Raw genomic sequence first — 19969 nt, 5'->3', positions numbered from 1 at the left:
CCATGTCAATTTCTATTTTAAAAAAAGGAATTTTAAAAAGACTGGCAACTCTGTGTTCAACTTGCGAACGCCATCTTAACAGTATTAAGTCTTCTCTTCCAAGAACATGGGTTCTTTCCACTGATTTAAATCCTTAACTTCAACAATTTTCAGTGTATTATCTTTGTATTTTTGTTAAAGTTATTCTGAGGTGTTTTTATCTTTTTTAATGCTATTGTAAATGGAAAAATCTTCATTTCCAATGTGTTCGCTGCTAATCTGCAATACAAATTATTTTTTGTACTATAAATTCCTGTAATCTAGCTTGACTCATTGTTACTTTTAGTTTTAAAAGATTTTACTGGAGACATCATGACATTCTGTATAAGAGATGGTATTATCTGTGATGGAGTAGTTTTATTCCTTTGCCGATTTGTGTGGCTTTTATTTCCTTTTCTTGCTTAGTTGCCCTTGATACACTTTCCAGTAGGATATCAAGTATGAGTGATTATCAGGTCTCATTCCTGATTCTAGCAGGAAAACAACAAGTCTCTCATCATTAAATACTAGCTGTGGGTCCTGTATTTGCCTACGATTTTGCTCATTTTTCTCCATCCTTTATTCTTTTTCAGAATGTATAATCTCTATTGATTTACTGTCAAATGCACTGGTTCTATCTTTTAGCATAGCTACGTATGGGTTGTGTCAAGGACAATGTTCCAAAGGTTTGTGCTTTAGCCCTGTGGCTACATTTTTCCCTTTCTCTTTCCAATCACTCCAGAGAGTGGATATGAGGGCGATCTGGCTGCGACATCTGTCACCCCATTGATCGCCAGGGTTGATTCGGCTGATCTGGCTGGCTAGGCGGGTGTCCCCTTCCTCCCGCACCGCTCCATGTGCGTCCCTCCCGAAGCTGCATGCTCGGTCGAAGAGGACGGCCTTCCCCGAATAGGGACGGACCAGTCTTCAGTCGAGGGTATACGAGTAGCTGCGCTCCCCTGCTAGAACCTCCAAACAAGCTCTCAAGATCCAATCACTCCAGAGAGGACGCAGACTTGGACATGCATACTGTCTTCTAGACTACCAGATATTCATGCAGTTTTTAAGACTGGCTACCTTGGAATTGCCCTTGGGTCAGAGTAGCCTATTGTTCATCCCGTGTTGCACCAGAAGTTGGCTTTCAGGCCCTGTGCCAGTGAAGTTTTTAGCTTTTGTTGATGGGTTTTAGTGTATTCCCAGGAATGTTTTCAATTTGTCGCACATCTCGCTCTAAGTGCTTCTGCATGGGTGCAGCCTAATGCACTGTTGTCATCCCAGGAGGGTTTGTCTTTTCTAGATTTTAAACATGTTTGCTCTGTTGTTTCACTTGTTGACGACTACATGGAGCTACAGCCAACCAACAGTTTTGATAAGATAGGAATGGCACGCTCCAGTTCCAAATAAAATCAGTTGCTTTAAGCCTAACTGCCGATCTTTTTTTTAAAATCAGTTTGACTCTTCCCTTGCCTCTCTGTTCAGGAACTAGAATTAGCATACCAGGGAGTTTCTTGAGACTGATACCCCTTGCTCAAATGATGCTGGTGAAGAGTGATATTCTTGATTTTCTCAGATTGCCACTCAACATAAACTTCACCCTATGAGCAAGCTGGGATGGAGATAATCAGGGAACCAGTATTCTCAGTCTGCCATGCCTGCAGTAAAGCTTCTGCCATTGGGGAAGATATGCCAGTAGGTTCCATAGGATGTGTATATGGCCTGGAGGCTACCTTCAGTTCAAGGAGTTTTTGTCCCACATTCAGCCAGGGAGTAAGTAGCATGAATGGTCTATTTCCAATCACTCCTGGAGTGGAGGAACTATAGTCTTATACCACAAGCTGTGAGGAGAGGGAACAGGTTGCAACTCATATGCTCTTGCTGTTTAATAGATTTCCTTGCATAAATATTTCCCTTTGGTGGTAACCCCTTAAGACAATTCCCAGACACTGGAAGTGATTATTTTTCTAAGTAATTTTCTCCACTTAAATGGTTGATTGTTTTGTAACAGAAAAGTTCTCCTATACATCTTATTCCCAATCATCACAGAAGTTAAAACCTTCATCTCTTTGTTTATTGCGTAAAGAGAGTTCTACATGTTTTACTTAGTATTTTCCTTTCTTTCAGTGTATACTTAAAGAGCTTGCACTTTATTTAATAGGCTTATTTTCATTATTTATTTTGACTGACTTTTGGCCAGTGAAATACAACTTTCTGTGTCTTTCTGACATGTGAAAGTGATTCTTTGAGCACTTTCTTGAATAAGATCTTCAAGGATCATCTTGCACTTTCCTGTGCCAGGTTTGAAAACAGCCATTACACCATAGATACTGAGGAAGTCTAGGCCAGATCGATATCCTAATGGAGCACTGTTGGTGAATGACACTCCAGAAGAAATTTTTTGGGGAAAAAAAAGTTCCTAACATCTACTTGTTCTGGACATGAGACTAATTTGAAATGTTACTCTTTAGAGAACAATGCAAAAATGTGATCTACAATGAACACAGGTTATCCAATTTTATCTAGAAACCAGGGAAAATAGTAATCAAAACTTTCACTAAGTGTTCAAAGTCAATGACTATACTCACTACTAATGAGCTAAAACTTGAATGAAAACAGGAAAGCCTTAAACTCTGTTGTTTATACTTAAAAACGTAAAATGAATGATTTTGTAAGCATCTGTGCCTGAAGGCACTACTAGTTAAGAACAACTGAGTAAATGCTGGATAAAATTTTAGCAAGTTCATGACTTTATCTAAATAGTGTTAACACAGGAGGTGGAATGACCTTACCACAGTATTGAGGAAATGTTTTCCCAAAGCTGAAGATGCTAGTGGATATAATGATGGGCAGGACAAATAATATTTGTTAAATACTTGTCAGAAATCGAGAACATCAGTAGCTGTGGAAGCCTGACATTATTCTGATTTTTTTTTTTTTTTTTTTTTTTTTTTTGGTGGGACCCTCGCCGGCGGCCAGGGGAATGAACCGGCGCTGCAGAGGCTGTGGGCAGCCTCGCAGCCCAGCGCTCAACCGCTGCGCCACCAAGGGAGGCCCTGCTGAATATGTTTTATACCTAATGGTTTCCATGTAAATACTTATTACACATAGGCAAAAAAAATTTATTTCAGAAGTGGATATTTTTAAAAATCAGTAGTTTATATTACCAGAAGTTAGATAATGCTATGTAAAACTTATACTAATAGAATTTAGCTTTAAAAAATTACTTTCCCATTATATTTAATTATCTGCGACTGATGAGTATTAATAAGAAAAGAACTGTAATAGAGAAAGAAAAGGTATCAAAGTTAGGAGGAACCAAAAGTACAGTGTCAATGAATGCAAGGGAACGTATCAATAGTAATAAATAATCACAAGCATACAATGTGTTGGGCATTATACTACCATAAGTAACTTGCCCAAGGTCACATAACTAACGTGTTTGAATCTAGGCAATCTATGCAGATTCACACCTTTACTTTGTTGAGATACAAAGCAGTGAGGGGAAATTAAAGGCTAAAATATTTCTTGTGACCATGAAATTGAGATAATGCAGTAACTCATGTAGAATTTGACTACAATGAAACAGAAGCAAACACTACGGAACTGGAGCTACATAGGCACAATTTCCTGACTGCTCAGATAGCAGGGTTCTAGCCTATGACAGTGAAATAAATCAAATACCAAATACAGGTTAAGAAAATAAACATAGGCAATGAAGCACATATGATTTACAGGGCTCCATTTTGGGAGGAAAGCCTGAACTGGCTATCTGTGATGGCTTTGAAATAGTAATATGAGTTCATAACAAAGAATCTGAGTTATGTTAAACTGAACCTAAATCTCTAGTGTGTCTCTCTCAGATTTTGGTTGTATTTGGTATAGAACATAAAGACATGGCCACATACTTATATTGCCCTGTTTGCCCACCCTGTTATTAGAAGGAACTTGGGGCTGAATGATGCAAGATCAATGCTGGGTGCCTATTAATTGACTGGTGTTTATCTAGTTCTACTATCTACAGCTTAAGTAGGAGAAGCTAGCCCAGAGGGTATGGTAAGTGGAAGAGCTAAAAGTCAATAAACTGTAGGGATATCTGAAGAACTGCTTGACTGTTCAAGTATGTCTATAAGTGTGTTCAGCAAAAATCTAGTGATTTTTAGAAACATGAAACTTTATTCAACAATTCCAAAAGTCTAATCCTTATCTTAGTGAGTATTAGAAATAGCTTCAATTTCAATATATACTATGGGACTCTACCATGCTAAACGAGGAGTATGTTCAAAAACCATTAAGTTCAATTCTATCTTTAACACTTAGTAATACAGTCTAAAATTTTTAGTCTGTAGCTATAGGAACAAACTTGAGCCTACAAGGTGGCTTTTGGGATGTGGAGGGATTATGAATTTGGCAAAAGACAGCAGTTTTATACTACGAACCCATCTGTACTTTAACATATGCTCAGACACAACTGTCAGAGGTCAAAAGAGCATTAGTAGAGCACCACAGATACAGGCACTTAAAAACTGGCTGTTGAAGCCACAGGAAACTTCCATAAAGTCTGAAGCACTTAATGAAACATGGACTTAGATTATAAAACTAGAATGTAGTTGTTATAACTACATTATCAACAGACAAAAAAATTATCTTGAAAAGATAAAGATGATGGTGACAAGGCAACAAAGATTGAAAATGAGTCAAGTACATACCCAAAAAAGTAACAATCAACTGTAGAACAGGTAGGCAGAGTTCCCAGGCAGAAAGAAAAAGAAATCAATATAACAAGGAGAGTGGGGAAGGCAAGCACTAAGAGCCTTCCTTGAAATGCTGGCCTGGAGTTTTGGGTGCAATAGAGTTGAGAATAAATCTGAAGTCCATAAAGGAACACAATTTACAAAACCCATTATCTTGCAACTTTTAAAATACAAATGCTGTTATATCTAAGGAAATTAATATAAAATTTTAAAAAATGCTAGGAAGAAAAGTTGCTCTTATTTCTCATAATTCTGCTAGCTTAGGATACATACCTCTAGCATACAGTCTCATGCTTTCCATATATGTCGCAAGGTTTTCTGCTACCAAAGTAACTAGGGCATGATTGTGCTGAAGTTGATTGATTAAATCATGGCGGTAAAATACATGGGGACTTCGCTGAGTTTGACTGAAACGAGAAGAACTTAACAATATAATTAGGAAATTAAACTCTGCAATAATCAAAAGCGTTCATAACAATCTAAATTCATAGCTACTAACTTAAAAATCTTTAACTGTTTTCTTCTTAATAGAATTCAACTTCTGGATATTTACTTCCTTTAATGACAGTATCAAGCAAGTTCAAAGATAATCATCAATACCTCAAAAAATAATAGTAGTCCCCACTCACTTTTCACAATCAACATACAAGATACTTTGAGAGACAAGTCACATTAATTTTTATTACAGTATATTGTTACAAATGTTCTATATTATTATTTGGTGTTGTTAATCTTTTACTGTGCATGATTTATGAATTAAACTTTATCAAATATATGTATAGGAAAAAAAACAGTGTATAAAGGCCTCAGGTACTATCAGCAGTTTCAGGCATTTACTGGGGATCATAACCAACCCCACCACCATAGATAAAGGGAGAACCACTATGGAAGACATGAATTCCATTTTTAGTATTTTACATAAAACGTATGCACTACTATTCTACAATTTCACACCATGCGAGTCTCCTTAAGTGACCGATTTCTACTATTATATTTTAGCACTACCAAAGTACTAAGGTTTACATGATCATTTCCAGAATTTTAAGAAACATTCCTTTCAAGATAAGCACCACATATTAATCTGTAATTATAATTTAAAAAAAAATAACCAAATAAAATATTTAGTAGCCATTCAAGGTATACTCTGGAACACTAAGTCTGTAGCCAACTTTGCCCATGGGTATCACCAGAAAGACAAATTCAGTTCCTTTTCAACCTACTTTGTCACCTTTGTTAAAACCTATAAACTATAGTAGCCATTACTATTCTAATAGAGATGAAACCACTATCACTTGGGAGAATATGTAAACTTTTGTTTTTCTGCAACAGACAACAGAATTCATTTGAGAAAGGCCAAAAGGCATTAAATGTACAGTGAGCCAAACAATTAATATGTCCCCTCAAAAAATTTTACTGTTAACAAGCTGTATTTTACTTCACCATTAACTTCTATAGCTTTTTGAATTTCGTATTATTTTTCTAGATTTTGAAGTGAAAGAGACAAAGTCTGTCAATAATGAAAATATACAAGGCCATTTCTACTTTGTCTTACCCATAACCATAATAATTTAAACTTCAAAAATCTTGGCAATCATTGGATTTAACACACACACACACACACACACACACACACACACACACACATTTCTCTAGTAAGAGAATCTATAGGAATAAGGTTCATCACATTTAGGAATCCTGATTCCATTGTGATTATTCTTTAAACTACAGTCAGCACTCATTCTGTCCACAATATTCTTCCTTTATAGATTATCAGTTCCAACTCTTACAATCAGAAAACACAAGGACAAATTATTCCAGTAACTAGAATCTGGCGTGTAGGATAATATAAAGATAGTTATTTACCTAAAATCAGAAAAAATTTTAAAACTGTATCTTGTCATCTACTACCATCTGAACATTATCAGTATAATCTTAAAAACAAAATTTAAAAATTAACCAGACAATAAGCCTATTTTCCTTTGAAAACAAAATGTAGTATGACTTCAAAGGCAGGAAAACATTAACTATTTCAAAACGAACTAATTAAGGAAACAGTAAGTTCTATAAAAAATATATAATAGGGATAAAGGTAGATATTGGGCAAAGATGGAAATAAACTAGGAAACATAAAATGTAAGGAAGCCTAAAATTAATAAATACAATATATGCCATGAAATTGGCTGGCATATTAACTGGAAATAATAGACAAGTGTAAATCAAGAAATCTAAAGGCAGTATTACCAACTTGGTGGTGATACCTATTTCTTAATTCTGATTTGCTTCCTCATCAATAATATCAAGGAGGTGGATATGACAAAGGAACCTTTTGTTTCAAATTAAACCCTTACTATCCTTTCACTCCATTATTATTTTGTAATTTGTTTTTACCAACTGATATGTTATTTCTTTTTAACAAAATACATGAATAAATACTGAAGTTTTCTGTGAAAAACCTTACCTCAAATTTTGAGGTGCTTCACCAAACAAACTACAAATTTCTCTAATTTGTTTCAGAGCAGGAATTACCCATTTGTCATTTGTGCGAAGTTCTTCTATAAAGCGATCTATCCACTGGATCTTTTGTGTATCACGGTCCTTAAACAAACAACGTCAATGTTTTATATAGGTCAATACTCAGGAGAATTCTACGTCAAATGTTTTCAAAATTACAAAATAGAGCTTTTGTTGTAAGATAAGCATTACAAACATTATGTTTAACTGCAGTAAAGAGTTTAATTTTTAAAAAAAAGTGATAAGAACCCTCTTACATTGCTGGTGGGAATGCAAATTGGTCCAACCACTATGGAAGGAAAGTTGTGTGGAGGACCATCAAATTATTAAAAATAGATCTACCGTATATGACCCAGCAATTCCACTCCTAGAATCTACCCAAAGGACACAAAAACATTAATTCAAAAGGAAACCTGCACTCATATATTCATTACAGCACTATTTACAATAGGTAAGATATGGAAATAATCTAAATGCACAAAAACAGATGAGTGGATCAAGAAGATGTGGTGTATATATACAAAAAGGAATACTACTACTCTGCAATTAAAAAAGATGAACTCATGCCATTCACAGCAACATGGATGGAGCTAGAAGGGATTATGCTTAGTGACATAAGTAAGAAGGAAAAAGAAAAATATCAGATATATCACCTATAGAAGGAATATAGGGAAACCAAAGAAAGGATTTTTTTTTAAAAAAGACAAAAGTTGTAGGCAACTAGAAATCTGAGGCTTAAGACAGAGGAGGAGGAAGAAAAGGGATCAAAATAGGGGTGGAAAGAGTGCAAGGGACCATGGTGATCATTCACAAGTGATGTGGTGGTGAGGGATTTACAGGGACTACATTGGGGAGAAATCCAATACTGTACAAAAATAAACAACGATGTAAGAAAATTAAAAATAAAAGAAAATGCAAAAAAATAAAAAATAAAAACTCTGCTTTATGTTTTTATTTCACAATTACTACCAAAAGTCAAAAAAGTGAAACACTTACACAAAGAAAGGGATAGTAACAGACAGAAGAAGTTAAAAATTAAGAATGTTACAAACTCAACAGCATTTCAAATATGGTATTTTTCTTCTGTATTTTTTACTAAGCCCCTTTCCCCTAAAATCAATAGTAATCAGAAATGCAGGTTTTTGTACCTAATGAATTTTTAAATTCAAATGATTCTGTGTCTCCTTTCAATGGAATAATTTTAAAGTTCTTAAAACTATTTGATAAAGTGAATGAATTTACAGAACTGTCACAATTATAGTCAAAAACTGAGTCAACACCTGAATCAGATAAACCTATTTGATCTTATTTTTTTTTCAGTTGTTACCTAAGTTTCAGTTTATGGGTAGGAAATAGTTTTAACTAGTAGGCAATTACATAATGATATTCATTTCCCCATATGTTAAAAGAAACTTATGCTACAAAAATTAGAATACAGGGAAGTTGTGTGATTCAGGCATAGTGAAGGCACCCAATGTTTTACTGTGTAGTAAATTCTATTAATTTTTGTTAACTTCTCTATGAGGAAACAAAACCCTATCTAATTTCTCACCTCTAATGCCCTAATGGCTATATTATTTCATGAAGTATGTGAAACTGGTCTTATACTGCCATGCATTTGCTAGTTTTACCAGTATATAATCTATTTCTTTAATATTGTCTTTCATAAAGACTGAAATGCTTTGCAGATACACAAAACTTTCACTTAGAGAGCTAAGCAGACATATTAATAAAGTCAATTCTTGAAAATCTCTTAAAAATTAAGTGTCAGAATAACCTGAAACCACCTTGTAATTAAGTCAGCTTCAGTGAAACAAAGGGTCAAGAAAACATGAGCACCAGTAAGCCCTTACCTGGGAGCAACTATAATCAAGTATTTTTATGTGGGCACTGAGTGCCAGGTCCATGATGTCTACAGGCACATCATCACTGTGGGCTAGATTCCACAGGAGGTTCAACACTTTGTGTGCCATCACGCCATCTTTATCATCTTCTGCAAGACGACGTATCAGCTCAAGTAGCTTTTCACGTTGCTTTTTACTTGCATTTGTCCAGCTAGCCTAGAAAAAGCATTTTAAATAGCATGAAAACAACATCCATTTAGTTGTCATTGCTCAAACTGTCATTGAATTTAACTACATTCATCAGAAACAACATAGCACAAAATTATTCAAGTGATATCCAAGAAAGAAAACATTATTTATAGAGCAAATAAACTCCAGAATTAAAAAAAAAAAATAGACATACACCTCTCTTTACAATTAATACCACAGATCAGGATTTTTAAACCTCAGTACTGACATTCTGGGCTGGAAAATTCGTTTGAATTTCTTCTCTTACCCAATAGAAGCTAATAGCAACTCCTCTCCCCTGCTTTGACAGTGTAAAATGTCTCCAAATATTGGCACTATAATCCCCAACCCCCAAGTGGCTAAGAACAACCACCTTAGATTTAGTCTATTTGTAATTTTAAATTTGTATTAAAAGATGGGAAGGACAACTGAACAAAGATTTCCAGAATGAAGAACAAAACACACTTATAGAGCACTGGGTATTATATAATTTGAAAACAAAACTGTAACAAAGTCTGTTAGCAACTAGGAATAATTTCTAACTTATACAGAAATGATACAATGCTATTTTAATTTAGAAAACAGACTACTCATCTAAAAACTCTAAAATGGAAATGGTAAAATGAACCTAATAGCAAGCAATGTAAGAATGATTAAAGAATGATGATCTACAAACATTTATTATGTGATGAACATGGGGTGTCTTGGAAGACAACAGGAGTGCGTATTTCTAATTCCTCCTTGGAAATTATGAAAGGAATACGGAAATGGCTAAGGATATAAGACTGGAAAGATATTGCAGATTATAATGTAATTAAAAACATCTGGCTAAGATCATAGTAAGAGACAACCAGGCATTATTTGCCTCCCAAGAGAAGGGCATACATTAGCACCCATGATGCATTCTAAGGAAGGGGGGGGGGGGGGGGGAGAAAGACCAAGCCTCAATTACACTATTGATCTATATACCAAAGCAATAATGAATCCAGCTTCTCCAACAAATTCTAAGGACAGAAAAAGGGGAAAAATTATAGATTCAATGAGATATAAAAGATACATGCAACAAATTGTGAAGTGTGGTTCTGATTTCATCAAACTTCAAAAATAACATAATCTGAAATAATTGGAATTTTTAACACTATTTGAAGGAAAATAAGGAACTGTAACTCTAAGGTCTCATAATGAGGCTGTGAATTTTTTTTTTCATATTCATATTTTAAGGGATATTTACTATAATAATTAAGAGTTTTTCCTTGATTAACTTGGAGGTTAGATGTACTGATCCCATATAGTCAAAAATCTGAGTGTAATTCATATTCTAGTTCCATATACATATCAAATTGCCTGAATCCCTGAATGTGGAAATCTACATAAGTGCACTCACATAGTTCAAACCTATGTTGTGCAACGGTTAACTGTACATATGAAAGGGGGAAGTCAACTAAGAGTATCTGCCCTAGACTGCACATGCAGTGATCACCTACATTTTCTTGCAAGGTTTTTATTGTTCTTTTTTTTTTTTAACACTTAAGTATTTGATCTCTCTACAATAGTTTTAAATTTACTTTATATGCACATGTAAATACTTCTTTACAGCGTGTACAGTATTAATCTTTAAAAAAAAAAAAGTTCTTCCAAAGCCACCACAAAGTAAAAGGACAACCACAAACGACAAGAATCTGCAACCCTTGAACTGATTAATATGAAAAGACATTAAACCTCATTAGTGATCAAAGAAATAAAAACCGGGCCTCCCCGGTGGCCCAGCGGTTGAGCGCTGGGTTGCGAGGCTGCCCGCGGCCTCTGCAGCTCCAGTTCGATCCCCGGCTGCTCCCCGGCCACCAGAGGAGGGTCCCACATGGCGCCCAGACCTCTCCTGCCGCCTGCTGCTCCCCTCAGCAGTGTACTTTGGTCCTTCTGCCTGCTCTGCTCCCCGCTCTGGCTCTGGTGAATTCTCTCACCCTCCCGCGCTTCTGACTGTACCCAGTGCTTGTATAAATAAATAAATAAATCTTAAAAAAAAAAAGAGAGAGAGAAAAGAAGAAAAAAAAAAAAAGAAATAAAAACCAATACCACAATGGGTCCCATTTTACACACACAGATTGTCAAAAATCCAGAATTCTAACAAAAGCAAGTGATGGCAAGGATGTGTAACTCTTGATGGGACTGTAAATTGGTATAACCACTTTGAAGAATAAAGACTCAAACATTTAAAATCAGATGAAGCAAGTAACATTAAAAAACGTTTAATAAAGTTGCAATCATTTGATTGTAGTCTATATAAAAAAACACCAAAGTGACCTGGATTTGATGTTTCCTCTGAATCACCTTTGGTAGACAGTTAGAATACATTCCCTAAGAATTGCTAGATTTATCAACACTTTCAAATATAGTGCTTGTAACCAAGTGACAAGTGCTCAAAACCCATCAACTAAGACAAAGGAGAACAAAGGATGGTTAGATAATGGATTTTTATAGACTATTGTATTTTGACCATCCTTAGAAGAGGACAACAAATGGCCTCGCTTGCTTTCTCCCATCATTGGTCCCGCAACAGCATTTAAGAAGTCATCTCCAGATTATAAAGTAATGGCAAATAACCTTAGAGTCCCCATGATAACAAACTATTATTTCCTCAACTGCTTTTGATGCACTTCAATAGACAAATGGAAAAAAAAGTTTTTATGTATAAAATAAAAAACAAAACATAAAAGTCACTCAAAGCTTTGTTCCTCTCAATTGAAATTTTCTGTAAAGCAGTGATGTACATACAACTTTAATGTGCGCAAAATTCACACGAATTTTAGGGTAGAAGTAATTAGTATTTTAAAATTTTGAATGTTGTGATATACACATGAAGAAAGGTCCAAATACATACCATTACTACAGTACATAATGAAAATACCTGTCTGGACTATTCAGTTGAAAATAACACATGGTGAGCAGCACTTCAGAAAATAGTTGGGCCTATTTCTGAAGATTATACTAATGCAATCCATATAGCACTTTTTCTATTACTAATAATTGTGCTAATACTGTTGAAAATGTTTCCTGGTATACACATGCATGAGTTTCTTTGCAGAATATATTCAGAAGTAAAACTGATGAGGCATGAGAATCTTACCATTTTCTAGAAATACCGAACTGTTTTTCAAAGTGGTTGTAGTAACTTATGTTCCCACTACTAGGCAGCACATTGTTTTGCTTTTTTTTTTCCAGTAAGATTACCTTCATGATGTAATGCCATTTAACAGAATGCTAACTTGTAAGCAATGCCATATGGTTTTATGTCCTTTATATACAAATTTACCCATTATTTAGCTTTTATAAACCTGATGCTAGCAACTGGAGAGAGATCCCTGTGTCTAAAAAATAATAATGGCACCTATGCAGATGATTGTAGGGGCTCACGGGTTACCTTATGGATATTTCCATTTTGCCTGTGCATACCACCCCCCAGGATACCAAGGTATTGGCATTCCCTTGCTATGTATGGACCCTTAGTTTTAATTGGAGTCTTACTCATCTTAGCTGTGTCCCTACAGTTTACTTGAATCTGTAATAAAAATAAAACAGCTAGGTATAAGAAACTCGAAGAGTAACAACATGAATTTTGGGGGGGAAAAATCCCTTTATGAGGGTTATTCTAAAAATGGACATCAAGTTCTCATTGGAAAAGAAAACAATGGCAAATTCCTTCAAACAAAAACAATGTTTAATAATTTCTATTAAGTATTACTGGCTAAGAGGAACTAACATGTAATGAATTAATGCCATTTAAAATGAAATAGAAATACTTTACTGGAATCTATTACCTTAAAGCAATCAAAAAGATGATCAAGTTGTTCAGGAGAAAAATCCCACGCCAACTTTGCCAGTAGGTCATGTACATTCTTCACAATGGCTTCATGTTTCCCTGCCTGTTGAAAAACCAAACAAAAACAAAGAACATCATAGCATCCTGAAATTTGAACAGCAGATAACTACTGAATACTGCCTGATGACAATAATAAAATATTCTCTTCTCCATCTTTTAAGTGCTTTTCAAGTATCACGTAAAAGTTGACAACTAAACTTGATATACATGGTTAATGACCACTTTAGGAATTCATGTAAGACACTTTATTACAGTTGGGCCTCCCAGGTGGCAGAGCAGTTGAGAGCTGGGTTGCGAAGCTGCCAGCAGCCTCCGCAGCACCGGTTTTATCCGAGGCTGCTCCCCGGCCACCGGAGGAGGGTCCCACATGGCACGCAGACCCCTCCTGCCACCCGCTGCTCCCCTCAGCACTGTGCTTCCGTCCTTCTGCCTGCTCTGCTCCCCGCTCTGGCTCTGGTGAATTCTCTCACCCTCCTGCACTTCTGACTATACCCAGTGCTTGTATAAATAAATAAAAATAAATCTTAAAAAAAAAAAGACTATTACAGTTTTTTGAATTTTACGTACCCATTTTAACATTGCAAGTAGGAGAAAAATTAAGGCGCACTAATGGATTTGTTTTTCAAAAATCAGAACTGTACGCACTCAAATGCAAAAACTGAACCCATTCTTGGTTTTTAGACACACACACACAAAAAAAAGCACTACATATTCTAGAATTCAACAATACTTTCCATATGATCCATGAGTATAAACTTGTCATAAAGATAAATTGAAGGAATCATTATAGGTTATAGCTCTGAAATGAAAAAACTTACTTTTATCTTCTGAAAAGCTATAAATCCTTTGGATTATTACAGGCCCTTATACATAATCTCATTATTTATAATCACATGAACCTCCTTACACTGGGGATTTCTTTATTAATTTTATAAAGAAAACATTATAGGTATTTAACTCTTTCAGTAGACATTCCTTATTACTTTACAGTATACTTCTTATTTAAAATTACCAACTCAGGGAAATGCAAATTAAAACCAGAAAGAGATACCATCGCCTTCTCACTCCAGTGAGAATGGCTCACATGAAAAATTGAACGACCCCCATCCGCCCAAAAAAAAAAAAACCCAGAAACAAATGTTAGTGAGGGTGTGGAGAAAAACAACGCACGTACACAGCTGGTGGGAAAGTAGACTGGACCAGCCCCTATGGAAAACTATATGCGGGTTTCTCAAAAATCAGTAAAAATAGATCTACTATATAATACAGCAACTCCACTTCTAGTTATCTACCTGAAGAACACTAAATCACTAATTCAAAGGGATATACGCAAGCTTGTGTTTGATACAGCACTATTAACAGCCAAGTTATGGAAACAACCTCAATGCGCATCAACAGAGCAGTGGATTAAGATGTGTTAATACACACAATGGAATACCACCCAGCTATTAAAAAAAAAAGATGAGTTCTGGCCACTTGTGATAGCATGGATGGAATTGGTAGAGATTGTGCTAAATGAAATAAATCAGAAGGACAAAGACAAATTCAGGATGATTCACTTATTTGTGGACTAAAGAGAAAAGGGGTAAAAAAAACAAAGGAACCAACAAAAGTAAACCAAAATATGACTACAGAATTAAGGCTGTTCAAATGGGAGGGTAGCAGTGGGAAGAAAGGGAAGATGGATCCCATGGGTGACTGAAGGTAGGGGTGGTGTTCACACTGAATGTGAACCTACTCCCCTAAATCAAGTACAGTGTTGAACATCAAAGAAAATTACAAACAAAATGCCCACCTTCCCCAAATGATAGAATTGTTCCAAAAATATTACTGGCTATTTCGAAAAGATTCCTGACAGATTTCTGTAAATAACTAGCATTTAAACATACTAAGTGTGAATCAATTTAGGCTCTGGGTTTCATGGTAACTAGTCTATTTCTTTGTTAGTATCTTTCTTTTAAAAAACTGAATAGTCACATCTTAAATTCCTTACCTGTGCTGCCCAGATATTGTCAAGATCTTGTAAGGTCAGAGCCTTTTCTTTGATGACAAAACGAAGAATCTTCTCTAGCTTTTCTACATACTGTGGTTGATGAAGGCTATCTCTCAGGACTATGGATAAAATATTGTTTTGCTGTATCCATTCCTAAATTCAAACATTTGTTTCAAAGCAGAAATTAAAAGAAGTTCTTGAAAATACATATATAAAATAAAGTATTGTTCACAATGTTAAACAGTACTGATGGAGTTAAAATGTAAAATACTAATGTAATATATTCTTATGAAAAATCAGAACAATTTGATGGAACTCAATTTTTGAATATACAGAAATGTTTTCATGAATAAGAAATAATGCATTCATTAATAAGACTCTACTCCAGCATTTATTCAAACATTAGTATTTAATATAGCAATTTTGATGGGCTTCTCACTACCAAATAAATTGTAATTACAAAAGTTCACACAATGACCAGTCATGAATCAATCCAAACACCTCCCAATTTCAAGATCTTTATTAAAATGTCAATATTACTAACTATCCATAGCAGTATTCTAATTTTCGCTTTCGGTGAATTTTTTTTCGTTGAATAATCAACAAACTTACTGCCATTCGTTCAGCTGTGAGCCACTCTTCCTCCTCAGGGTTACCATGACGATGGGTATAGTATGATACACTAGATATCACCTTATTAACTTCATTCAGTGCATTCATCTTTCCATTGAAAGAAGAAATCTGCAATAATCTATAAGAGAAATTCAGTATTAAGTATGCTTTTAAACATTCATAGAAATGCTTGCTTAAAGAGGTAAATATCTTACCTAAGTATCATTTTTAACCTAAATATTTCTAAATTTTTTACAGTTTCTTCTTGTCCCGGAACCCTTGAAGCTAAATTCTTCAAAGACTTAATAATCATCGAAAGGGCATCATTTTTGGCTTCATTCTTTGCTTCTTTTTTCAGTTCTTCATCAGTTAAATTTTCTAAAAACTGAGGAACCATTTCTATCACTGGAAGAAAGTACTTCTTCACCGTGTGGAGAGTAAGAAATTCATAGCACTGTCCAAATGGTCTGAAATAAAACAAAAATTCTTGTAATAATTTCTTACTATCACCTAGAACTGAACTCAGAATATGTAATTAAAGAAAAAAATTCAGGTTACCACTTTAAGAGGAAACCAATCTGAATAAACCCTCAATTTGTATCAAGCAATAAAACAGCAAAATCAATAGTGCACTTAATATCCTTTTTATAACATAACTTACTTAATAAGGGCTGCAATGATTTGAACATTTAATGCTGTTCCACTAATAAAACGATCATGCAAAATCTGGAACCCAGTTAATGCGCCAAATTTGTTGAGAAGATCCACCAGCCATCCCTGTAAAACAGTAAATGAAAAAATTAACTTCCTAGAGAAAAATAACACTGAGGTCATTTCTCGTTCAAACGTATTTTAAATAGGAAACGTAACAAAACTATGGCAAACCACCTTTTAAAAAACCTTAAACTACTGCACTCCTCATAGCAATCCCATTGGAGAAATAAAAAAAAGACTCAAGTAGCAGTACAAATCACTAGCAAATCACCGTTTGTTCCAACACAGCTGGTGAACAGAAATTAGAAGCCATGTTTCTATTTCAAAGATCACCACCGTCATGAGAATACCTTGCTATCGAAAATACATTTTAAAATACATTTTAAAAAAATGGGGGGGGGGGGAGAGGAGACATGCTTTTGAAGACATTTGGTAACCTAAGACACTTTGAATTCATCTTTTGCTATAGTTGCAAATAACTAAATAATCTCTACAAATACAATAATCTTAAAGCCTGAGAGTGAGCTATCAATTAAAAACTAATTCCAGGTATTAATATCTGTTATGCCCTAACTAGAATATTATGGTGGATACTTTTGCAGAGGTATATGAATACAACCAGTTCTGATCCAAAAAGTATCTCAATAACGATAGTAGAGATTATTTAAACTATTCCCCAAAGGATAGCAGTAACTCAAAATACAGTGTAGTTGGAACAGGCAATGGTTTGTGTAGTTAAAACCATGCCTATATGCCATAACTTGAAATAAATTGAAGTTATTTGCTGTAAGGATACAATGTATTTAAATATTAATACCTTACCTCCTTTTAAAAGTCTACACTTTAGAAGCCATCAAGAAAAAGAATGAGGGGGGGTGGGGGAGGGACTTCTCTAAGCCTTAAGCAAAAATAACTTCTACAGTTATTTGAAAATAAAAAGCATGTCATAGACAAAGGAAAAATACTAAATAAAAGGTAACTGCCTTAAAGAGACAACATGCTAACTAAGGGTGATATAATTTTATAAGAATCTAAATTAATTATTCAAATAAATCAACTACTATATTATATGAGTCCATTATAGCACTTTCCTTCCTTTTTATTTGGTCTGACAAAGTAAATTCAAAATATTTAAAAACCTGAATACTTTGTTCACCTGGTCCCTCCCTTTTGCCTTTCCAGTAACCATAGGAAAGTACTTACTTATTGTATATTTTTATTTTTCCAATAACTGGAATGAGACTATTAGAGGCTGGTGTATTCAAGTTATATACAATATATTGAAAAATTGTATATGTGCAAAAAGTAAAGAATTAGGCTAAAGCTAATCTCCCATGTTTTTAGTTGCAATATACATTTAAGCAATCAGGAATACTCGATAACTAGTAATATTCAAGAAGAACTAGGCTTCAAAGAAAGATATATAAATGTCTTCAACAGAAGGCATCTTAAATCAAGTTGTTCCCTCAGAGCCGCTTACAGATTGAGCTCTAGAGCAAAAATAAATAAAATATACATATATATAAAAAACTTAGGTTTCCATTATTTAGATATAAATTTGATTTATGTAAGCAAAAATAAGCTGTTAAGTGGCAACAATACAAACCCTAGAAAATCTCAGTTTTAATATAAGTTCAACACATTTTTTTTTTAAGATTTATTTATGCATACAAGACCTGGGGTGCACAGAGGTGTGGGGGTTGAGAGGATTCACCAGAGACAGAGTGGGGAGCAGAACAGGCAGACTGACTGAAATACACTGCTGAGGGGAGTAGCAGGCGAGACAGGAGAGGTCTGCTGGGCCATGTGGGTTAGTTCCCTGGCCAGTGCGGGATCGAACTGAGCTGCAGAGGCTGCAGACAGCTTCACCGTGCGGTGCTTAACCCCTTGCGCCACCAGGGAGGCCCACATTTTAATAACTTTAGCTTTTAACAGAATAAACCAAGCATTCATTATGTGCATAAATTCAAAGTTTCCTGGCTGGCCCTATCTTTTTAGAAGGGCTACAATATTAAAAGGATCTCTCAAAATTCTAAGTTTTAAAACCTGTATTGTTAATTATTATTTATGAAAAGTATACTTTAGGGATACATTTTTAAAAGTGTATACTCTGTTTACAATGTTTTAGGAAATTTACTCTGGAGAACTTTTACACATATATAAAATATACAGACTTAATTTTCTAAATTTACTATTCTGCTTTCATTTATAATTTTTATAATTTTACTTTTATGACTTATTATTTATAGGATATACTGGATTTTTATGTGAAAGTCTTAGAATGTCTAAAACTATCATGGCTTTGGTCAAAGAAGGAATCTCCTAATCCACTCTTATTTAAAAGGAAAAAATGGTTTCACACTAAATTAAATTATGACTATTTCCTTTTTTTTTAAAGATGATTTATTTATTTATACAAGCACTGGGTACAGTCAGAAGCGCGGGAGAGTGAGAGAATTCACCAGAGCCAGAGCGGGGAACAGAACAGGCAGACAGACGAAATATATTGCTGAGGGGGGAACAGCAGGCAGCAGGAGAGGTCTGCGCGCCATGTGGGACCCTCGCTGGTGGCCGGGGATCGAACCGGCGCTGCAGAGGCTGCGGGAAGCTTCCCAGCCCAGCGCTCAACCGCTAGGCCACTAGGGGAGGCCCTAAATTATGACTATTTCTCAAAAGGCAATGAGGACTAACTACACATGGAGAAAGCTTTAAAAAAATTTTTTTGTTAATTAAACTTCAACAGAGCTAAACAAAATCTACAACAAAAAATAATGGAGCATCCCCTTAAGAATAAAATGAGGCTGGGCCTCCCCTGGTGGCACAGCGGTCGAGCGCTGGGCTGCGAAGCTGTGCACAGCCTCTGCAGCACCAGTTCGATCCCTGCCTCCAGCAAGGGTCCCACATGGCGTGACAGACCTCTCCTGCCGCGCCCGCTGCTCCCCTCAGCAGTGTATTTCATCAGGTCTGCCTGTTCTGTTCCCCACTCTGGCTCTGGTGAATTCTCTCACCCTCTCACGCTTCTGACTGTACCTAGTGCTTGTATAAATAAATGAATAAATAAATCTTTAATAAATAAATGAGGCCTCCTTGGTGGCGCAGCGGTTGAGCACTGGATTGCGAGGCTGCCCGCGGCCTCTGCAGCACAGGTTCGATCCCCGGCTGCTCCCCAGCCACCGGAGGAGGGCCCCACATGGAGCGCAGACCTCTCCTGCCGCCCGCTGCTCCCCGCAGCAGTGTACTTCAGTCCTTCTGCCTGCTCTGCTCCCTGCTCTGGCTCTGGTGAATTCTCTCACCCTCCCGTGCTTCTGACTGTACCCAGTGCTTGTATAAATAAATAAATAAATCTTTAAAAAAAAAAAAATGAAATTACTCTTCCCCATGTTGACAGGATATCGTCTAAAATCATGCAGTAGAGCAAAACAAT

General features: G+C 35.6%; 1 protein-coding gene across 4 annotated transcripts in view; it reads right to left on the bottom strand.

Annotated features, from left to right (window-relative positions):
* USP9X (ubiquitin specific peptidase 9 X-linked) overlaps positions 1–19969 on the bottom strand; it is a gene marked incomplete at both ends in the record, with an annotated part of 89626 nt that overhangs the window by 56724 nt on the left and 12933 nt on the right. For 2 of the 4 annotated variants that reach the window (XM_084258625.1, XM_084258627.1), the window contains 8 exons: positions 5040–5188; positions 7225–7361; positions 9131–9337; positions 13165–13269; positions 15220–15372; positions 15832–15970; positions 16047–16298; positions 16493–16608. In XM_084258625.1, coding sequence (XP_084114751.1) covers positions 5040–5188; positions 7225–7361; positions 9131–9337; positions 13165–13269; positions 15220–15372; positions 15832–15970; positions 16047–16298; positions 16493–16608 — 1258 coding nt within the window. The remainder of the gene's footprint in view (positions 1–5039; positions 5189–7224; positions 7362–9130; positions 9338–13164; positions 13270–15219; positions 15373–15831; positions 15971–16046; positions 16299–16492; positions 16609–19969) is intronic. The other 2 variants (XM_084258626.1, XM_084258628.1) reach the window with 1 other exon arrangement.

The sequence above is a fragment of the Talpa europaea genome, assembly GCF_964194135.1.
Source record: "Talpa europaea genome assembly, chromosome: X".
NCBI classification, from domain to species: Eukaryota; Metazoa; Chordata; class Mammalia; order Eulipotyphla; family Talpidae; genus Talpa; species Talpa europaea.
This window is presented reverse-complemented; position numbering and strand designations above follow the sequence as displayed.